This window comes from Cyprinodon variegatus, unplaced genomic scaffold (assembly GCF_000732505.1).
Source record: "Cyprinodon variegatus isolate N-32 unplaced genomic scaffold, C_variegatus-1.0 Scaffold43, whole genome shotgun sequence".
NCBI classification, from domain to species: domain Eukaryota; kingdom Metazoa; phylum Chordata; class Actinopteri; order Cyprinodontiformes; family Cyprinodontidae; genus Cyprinodon; species Cyprinodon variegatus.
Window position 1 is genome coordinate 782,664 of NW_015150496.1, and position 9,072 is coordinate 791,735.

General features: G+C 37.2%; 1 protein-coding gene across 6 annotated transcripts in view; it reads right to left on the reverse strand.

The window, feature by feature from the left end:
• The window catches only part of cadm1 (cell adhesion molecule 1), a 622,928-nt gene that overhangs the window by 312,282 nt on the left and 301,574 nt on the right, over positions 1 to 9,072 (reverse strand). The window contains exon 1 of one of the 6 annotated variants that reach the window (XM_015370202.1): positions 8,294 to 8,372. The exons of the other annotated variants lie outside the window; for them this stretch is intronic. Within the exon in view, the coding sequence (XP_015225688.1) occupies positions 8,294 to 8,309 (16 nt within the window). The 5' untranslated portion in view covers positions 8,310 to 8,372. Of the gene's footprint in view, positions 1 to 8,293; positions 8,373 to 9,072 lie in introns of those variants that run through there. 6 annotated transcript variants of the gene reach the window in all.

The window sequence follows — 9,072 nt, forward strand, 5'->3', positions numbered from 1 at the left end:
AGTATCGGGGCCCCGTCCTATGCTGGTATCGGTACAACACTAGTTACAACCCTTGTGATTACTCTGAGGTCTGACCCTATTCAGAAAAGAGACCTAAGGTTGCTGGGTAGACCAAGTAGGATGGGTCGGTATTGTCCAAAATAAGAAAGAGGTTAAATAGACCATGTTAGCATGATTTGGTGGATCTCTTGTAAAAGCAGAAATACTTTTTAATTGTTTAATACAGTTGTCTCCAACCCTGGTCCTCAAGATCTACTGTCCTACAGATTTTAGATGCATCCCTGCTTCAACACAGCTGAATCAAATGAATGGCTTGAAAAGGTAATCAATCATTTGATTCAGCTGTGTTGAAGCAGGGATGCATCTAAAATCTGTAGGACAGTAGATCTTGAGGACCAGGGTTGGAGACCACTGGTTTAATACTTTCCTTACTCCATTGTCCATTGAGTTGTACAGCTTTGGGTTGTCAATTACTCTATGTTCATGATAAACATATCAATTCCACTTTAGAACCAGTCCCCTTTCTTACTCACTCCAGTTCACAATATGGCCAAATATGGATAAATAAAATTACACAAAGTGTGATGTGATGTTAAAGAATCAAATATAATTAAAATATTTCAACTTTATTGTCATTACCATGTCACAGTACAGAGCAACAACATTAAATAAGCTGCGTTTAACCCATCCCCTTGGGGAGCAGTAGGCTGCCAGGGGGCAGCACATGGGGAGCAGTCTGGTGTTGAGGGTTCTGCTCAGGGACCCAGAGAGGCAATCCATGGGAGTGTGTGCATTTGAGTAAAGGGATGATTCAATTAAAACCCTTCAAATGTTTTTTTTTTTCAACACAAAATTATATGTTAAAATGATTTTAGGGATCATTTTATATGATAAGCATGTTTGTCTCCTCGTGTTCTCAGGGGAGTGAAAGAGCTCGTCAGAGTGGACTCGCAAATGCCCATATGTGCCTCGTTTGTGTGCCATTGTCGATTAAAGCTGCAACTGCCCAGCAGGCATGGTTTCCAGTTCTGTCCAAAGCAACACAGATGCCAGCAGCTCACAAACAGGAGCCATCAGCCACCATTACGCCTCGAAGAGACTTCAATCACTCTGCTGATGACACGTTCAAAGTGCTGCTTCTGACAAAATATTTCCCTTGGGGGGGACCTCACACACTTAACGTGTGGGTGTCTCACATCGGATGTGTTGTTAAGCTGCCACATCTATTGCTGTATTGAAAGTCCTACACCTTTAACTGTTTCTACCTCTATTCATTTCAGCCCTTCTTTTATTGATTTGTGCTTTTTTTTTCTCCTTTTTTTTCTCCTCCACAGTGGGTGCACCAGACAGAGGGAGCAAAAGCGCTAAACACAGCTAGTAATTAGTGGTCTTGATAATGGGGCAAGGCCAAGGAAGGTTGCCAATAATCTGGCCTAATTGCTCAGATGTATGCCAAAGCGTTCGTCTAGGACTGGGTGGTAGATAATGGCTTTGGCAGGTGCTGCCAGGGATATGTTCCTGGTGACATGAGCCTTTAATGACCACTGGAGTGTGTGCGTCTGTGTGTGTGTTGGGTAGAGGGGGATATGGGAATGGGAAGCCTGTGCAAAAGCAAAAGGACAGTTTAAAAATGGCAGATAATGCCAATACATTCTATTATATTATTTAATAACTGTCTTCAAATATCCTGCAATCAATATTTCCTCAGAGGTTTTAATGAAAGCCTCTGTGTCTGAATGACATTTTCTGGCAAAATATTTGACACATCTAAGCAATTACAGTTTCTTTTTAACTGCCTGTGTTATTTTCAAGTCTGTAATTAAAAAAAATGGTATGTGGGCTGCAATTTTATTTGGGGGGTTGAAATCCGAAGGGTTATTAAGAGTATCATGGTATTTACTGCACAGTGAACATAATTACACAGAGAAAAAAAAAAAAAAAACATAAAATGCTGCTTTACTCCATGTTTTAAATTAGAAGTTATGTTTTAACTCTTCACTTATATGCTGCAGTCCACTGTATAAATATCGTTTATTTTGTATTCATGGTTTAACTTAAACTGTTATTTAGCACTAATGATGATGTAAGACAAGAATAGGTTGTGCATCCCTAAAAACAGCATAAAGATATGTAGTGCAAAAGACAAAACATGGCTGAGCTGTTAAAATATGATAATACTAAGCAGGCATCCTAATACTACATCCACAGTAAAGATGGTATTGCTTAGATTAATCTTAATAATTTTTGAAAAGGCTGGTTAAACCCTTAGAAATATATATATATAATAGATGTTTATACTTCTTCATAAATCTTATACATTTTCCTAAGCATAGTATAAGCAGGGCTTGTGATGTGATGGGTATGTGAAGGAGTGAAACACAGCAGATAATCACCCAATGCGTGGACACGTAGTATATTGAGATATAAGAAGGATCAGAAAATAGTTTTCCTCGCACTTTATCATTGTTTTGACACGAAGTTAGAGTAACTCTGAAGTTGAGCTGTAATTTCTTTGCTAAACTTAGGTTTTAAAATGTTTAAGATTAAATGTAATCAACTATGGCTTAATGACTTTGTGAAAACCAAATAACAGTAGACTTTTGTTCGTGTTTCTTTTCATCTAATTCCTGTAAGTACCAGTGGGCATAAACTTTAAAAATGAAAACCCACAACCAATCTGTAAGTTAGATTGCAGCGAGCATAAATTCTGTATAGCTACTTGAAATAAGATATGTTTATATACATATTATTTTCTAATTATTGTGCATGGACTTAGACATTATTCTCAATCAGTTTACATTAGGAAAATACTCCCCTGTTCCACATATATTATAACATTATACAAAGGCTCAGACTTGTATCTAGTCTAAACTTCAGTCTGTTCATGTCTGTGAAACTTAAAACCAATTTTCCTTTCGGAAATATATCTAAAGAGGATACATGAGAAGAGCTGAATTTCACAAAAACATAAAGCATGACCAATAATAAAGGAAAAGGGCATAGCAGTCTGTTAAGTGAATTTGTGTAAAAGTTTGGAAGATGGCTGTATAAATGTGAATCATGAGGAATCATATATGTACTGTAAAAGTATTTGGATCCAGGGGCAAAACTACCTCTTTTTTTAAGGGGTATGCAGTGACACCCCTAACCCCAGTAATGATTTAATTCATTTGTTTGTGTCAGAACATTTTTTATTGTTTTGTTCTTGGACTAATAAAATATAAAACTGTTATAATTGAGTTTCTGTCAGAACTTACTGTCTGTTCCCTCTGATAATTTCCGAAAAAAGATGCACCGAAAAGGTGATCAGTAAAAATTATCTTTTCTGTTATCTAGGTGTTTTGAGATCTACTACTGATTAAGAGTAGAACATAAATTTCACATTGTACATATCCACTTTTTCAATATACAGTTAATATAAATCAAAATAATACATTTTATTTTAAAGGTGCATTTCTGGACACCATACAAAATATAAAAACACAATGGGTGAAACAAAGTCAAAACACAGAATAAAACAATTAAAAAAAATATATACAGTAAATGATATTAACAAGTGACTCACTTGGTATTAAGTAGCTGTTCTTAGACCAATTTCCCCCATCTGTCCTAAAGCGTTACTCTCTTATTTTCCTCTCCATCCTTACAGCTTAATTACATCAATTTAGTGTAAAGGAGTTTTTGAAAGTGCAGTAATCAAACAAGATTTTTTTATTTTTTTATTTTACAATTATCCTTGTTGGATATCAGTTACCAACTAGACACTGCATTTTATCAGTTATCAGATGCATTACAGCCACCCCGTAGTTAACGTAAAGAAAATTAGATCCTGTATTACTCCCAACTTCAGTAATCTGACTTTTTACATTATTTTCCATTCATCATCCAGTTTAATAAATGGTTAGTGTCTAAACAAAAATTGCAAGTATTTGTTCCCAAAAAAAGATAATTAAAAACAATCCACTGGACTTTGCTTTCAAGTTTGAAGACGTTACAAAATGTCAGGAATAGCATTGAGTTTCAGGTATTATAGAGTAGCCCATCAAAACTTCGTTTTTGTTGTGAAAATATGCAAATTGAAACAGATGAACGGGTCCATCCGTTTCGATTGTGGTAGTTTGGCTTGTTTTGTTAGCCTGCAATGCCAACATACCCACGTCTATTGTCGTATTCCTTGTCATGAGTTGTTGGAAACACTGATCAATAAGGGAGACCTGAGACAATGCAACACTTTTTATGTTTGACTTTGTTACTTTAGAGATTGGGTCAGAAAACAATTTCTATACAATTGACTAACATCTGTATGTCAATAAGGAAATAGTACATTTTCTTTTTATTTGTATATAAATGCAGAGACAAATGTTGCAACTAATCCTGGACCTTTAAATCCTGTAGGTTTGAGCTTAATCACACTGAAAACTGAAACAGAGCTCAGGTAAGAAATAAGTTAAAACCCAAAACACTAGTTTTCTAATAAATTCAGGAGCAGCTCTGTTGCTTTTCAATGCAGTCTCAACTCTAACTTGTCAAATATTGACCATCGGTCAGCCCTCTGTGCATCAGATACTGACATTGCATCACTATCTGATGTGCAGAGGTATAATAAATGACTTTGCGTCATTTACTCATGCAGAGAATGCAAGACAGGTTGTGGCAGGAACTTTTGAAAGTTTTCTATGAACTAAAAAAGGAAAATATAATATTATTATCGAAAACTTTAGTATAGGTATAAAAATCCTAAAGCTACTTACAATACCTTTGTACTTGAAAAATAAATAAAACTAATAATATTAGTTGTATGCGTGGCACGTAACACAATGCCATTATTTGACAGGAGGGGTATCACCATTATAGGGAGCTTTGTCCAACCATGAATACTTGAGGGGTTACCGTAGGAGAGAGAATTTGTTGAATTTCTAATCATTTTTACCACCAGGAGCCTTGGTTAATATTTACAATAACCTTTTGATTGACTGATGGAAATGACCTACTGTTTTTGGATCGCTTTAGTTTTCTTTGTCTCCTCTTTTGTATTTTTGTTTTATGTGCCTGAAAGCTGTTTTTTTATTTCTCTCCTATTTTAGCTACCTATCATCAGATGATTTTACAATTCCGATAATAACATAGCTTTATTGAGGACATATTAGACAAAAGGAAAACCAAAAATGGCGTCTTTTCAAATTATTTTACCAAAAATGTTCTAGTTCCCAAGATCTTTAGATGAGTTCAGCCTTTGGAAGGTGTTCAAAAGCTCAAGATCCATTGGTGTCAAAGGCTGCTCCAGAGTTTAGGTAATGCTTTGTTTCTTTTTAAAGTAAAATTACCAAACTAATTAACATATAATTTTTTTTTAATAGTCTGAAAGGACTGAGACTTTCAGAAATAAGCAGATTTCAGAACATATCGAAAGAAATAAAACAAGGCTTCCAATCAAAACTTTCTCAGAAGCCAGAATTCACATTGACAATGCTTTCTAATAAACTGTCTGACTTAGGGAATCTATCTAAATGGAAGATTGATCAATCAGAGTAACATAAATAAAACTGTTTTGGAGCTAGAAATTTGAAGGAGTTTGATTTATTTACAAATACATTGAAAAAGAAAGTATCGATTGAACTACCCTAAAATTTAATATATATACATAAAATTTATATTCAAGTCTATGAAAAGATTCGCTCTCTCCCTCCCCATCCATCTATATCTCTATATATACTGTAGATAGAGTTTTGTAGTGTTCTTGTTTTTAACAGATTGTGGGCCCCAATTTCTGGGGCCCCACAGGGGTCACAGGAGAGAGACTTAGACTTAAATGACAATTGTCATTTTGTATACACAGAGTGTAAACAAAACGAAGAAATCAAAAGAAATTTCATTCTGTACAGTTCTCATGACATTTCAATTTCTTAAAGTGCAGCAGCGATCAAATGTAAACATTGGGTGAGAAAAAAAAAACATGGTGCAAATAAAGGCATTGTTATGGTCAGCTTATTTAGAGACTGATATGATTTACAGTTTTTTCAGCATACTGCTTTTTTCCCCCTTTTTTTCAGTTTTTTTTCAACACTCAGCAGTCTGATGCGGGAGTGAAGAAGCTATTTTGGAATCTGCTGGACCTGCATTGAATGCTGCAAAGCCTTTTTGCAGAGGACAGCAGGGAGAACAGTCCATGGTTGGCGGTGTGAGGGGTCACATCTAGAACTAAGCTGCGTTTGAGTTTAGTGTGGGGTTAGGGCTAGGTATGAACTTGTAATGGGTTAGGTTAAGGGTCAAATAAGGCTGTATAAATTAAAGGCATACTATGAAACATTTTTCAGTTAGTTAATGTGTTCCATAACGTTTTGGATGATTAAATGAGTCATTTCAGGTCGAACAAAGGTTTTCTCGGCCGCCCTGGTGGTCTGTAGGGGAAAAACCGCACTTGCAATTGCAGGAGCCCTCGACCCGCACCCACAGGCTCAGAAGTCTCGTGCATCGCGAGAGTCGGTCTTGCTTTACGGCGAGAACTGCTACACGCCCCCAGTGAAAGGCATGCTCGTTGCTAGCGCAGTGCCGATATTTGTGCAGTTATCATGGCGGAACCAGCGAGAAAACAGCGAAAGCCCATGTCGGAGCAGGCAAGAAAGAGGAAAAGGGCTCTCTACCGCAGTAGACATGGTGAGTCGTTGCGTTCGCCTGTCTGCTAAGCTCAAAACAACCGCGCCTGGCTTGACGGAGAAACCAGGAGAACAGCTGAGCATATGAGCATATTTACGACAGTGCACTTTTAATTTCGCCCTCTGGGGGGAGCCTCGCTGGAAAATCAACACCGGTTGCATAGTATACCTTTAATGAAAGTAAATGGAACGTCCCCGCAAAGATAGCTTTACCTTCAATGTGAAGGAAGTGTTAAATAGAATATCCTACATTGTGGGGACTATTAGTTAGTTATTGAACTGGTCAATATGGTAAAGTTCTCTTTTTTGAAATGTGGTAAGGTCTAGGACTAAGATGTGAATTCAGTACAGCTTAGGGTTAGATATATGATGGTCTAGTTAGGCCAGGGGTGTCAAACTGGTTCCAGAAAGGGCCGTGTGGCTGCAGGTTTTCTTTCCGGAACCAGTTTGACACCCCTGAGTTAGGCCATATAAAAGGAATTTATGTCAGTGAAATGTTCCCATATGTCATGAAAAAATGTTTGAGTGTGTTTGCCTGTGGCTGTATACCTGCATAGGAATCAGAGTGAGGACCATTTTCTCAATTTCACCATCACATTGAGGACCAGTTGTTATAAAGTGAGGACATTTTGCTGGTCCTCACAAGGTATTTTGCCAATGGTTAGGTTTTGGGCTAAGGTCCTCTGCACTGTCACTACATGCATGCTCTGTGCAATAAGCTACTTTTCCTTGGGTATAAAACTTTGAACCAATCTGACTGTATGATCTGGTTGAATTGTCTCGGTAAAGTGCCTTAGGAAAACATGTTGTGAATTGGTGCTATAGAAATAAACTGAACTAAAAAAATGCAATGAAGGTGTCAATTGAGTTAGGTGAGGTATGCATTGGTAATGGTTAGGATTATGGTTAGTTTAAAGGTTAGGGTATAGAAAGGGTTGAAAATGACTGAAATCAATGGAAGTCAGTGAGAGTCAATACATGGTAAAACTACTTACAGCAGAACAAATGTATGTGTGAGTGTTTGTGTGCCATATATAAAACCTGAAAACAGAGAATCTATCATTAAGTATTCAATTTAAACAGATACCCAAGCATTTATCACTAATATGTTGCAGGATATATAGTTCCCAGTTCTTAATATCGTTTGATAACGACCAAAGACTCTTTTGCAAACACGAGATCTGTACAAGCAGCAAAGCAAACACTCTAATATTCCTGAAAATCACATGACTTTCTAAAATACTCAGCAAGTGATTGCTTTCCATTTCCATTCAACAGCAATCAGTAATCAACCCAGCACGCAGCAAACACTAAAAGCTGGAGAACACAGCCCTGAATAACAAGTACCCCAAATAAAGGTGTCCTAAATTTAGTCCTCATTTGGCTTCCTACAATCCACTAGAGTCAAGAGAGATCAAGTCCAGCCAATACGCCATGAATGTGTTACAAAGACCGAAGCCATCAGGCACAACTGACATTTATGTAGTTTTACTTTTATCTTGATACGGCCCATTCTAGCCGAGGAGGAGCCCACCGTGCAACTCCACTGTATGAGCTACCGCTGTCAGGACACGCTGTCTTTTTACTGTTTGATCTGAATCACAGCCAATCACAGTGAAAAGGGGGTAATCTTTTCAAACCTGATAGCAGAATCATAGAACGACGAGCTGAAAAAAAAAGGCAGTGTAGACGAACACAGCAGGAGCTTACAGCTGAATGAAATCATCCCCACATTGTTGACTGACACTCACCTGAAAGAGAAAAAAAAGAGGGGAGAAAATATTAAATTATGGATTTCAGCTGCAGTATTGACAAGAGAAGAATCACAAAGCTAGAATCATGGAAAGGCAATTACTGGGAATGCTTGAGAGGTTTGCGCCAAACAGCTCGCATGAGCTGCTTCATGTGTGACAAAAGGCAGACTTTCCTTTTTTTTCCCACTGCTGGCCAGCTCGACTTGCATTGAACAGAAAGAAGGGAACGTTCTGACAGGTGAGGGTGTAATTAGAGATATGAAGCTGCATTAGTATTCAAGGTTAGCTCTTTTAAAAGGTGCCTCTCGGTTAGAACACTATATTTAAATTTGTTTTAATGCCTGGCTTTACTTGTTTACTGATCGTCTAACAGCTCACTGTCACGCTCTGCTCACAGTATCATTAAATTAACTTAGCAAGAACACTGTTGCATTAAAACCAATAAAAATGGTGACTAAAAATGTACAGTGGGAGAACAAACGATTAGCCTAAGGCACAAAAAATGACTCTAAAGATGTCTTTGAAACAACTAAACTGAATAAGAGCTACAAAATTTACTCTGATCCAATCAAATCAAGGCGTTCAGTAGTAGTATTCTCTGAGTAAATCTTAAGATAAATACTCATTGTTCTATAGAGAAATTGCATTAAAAGCAGAAGGACTGT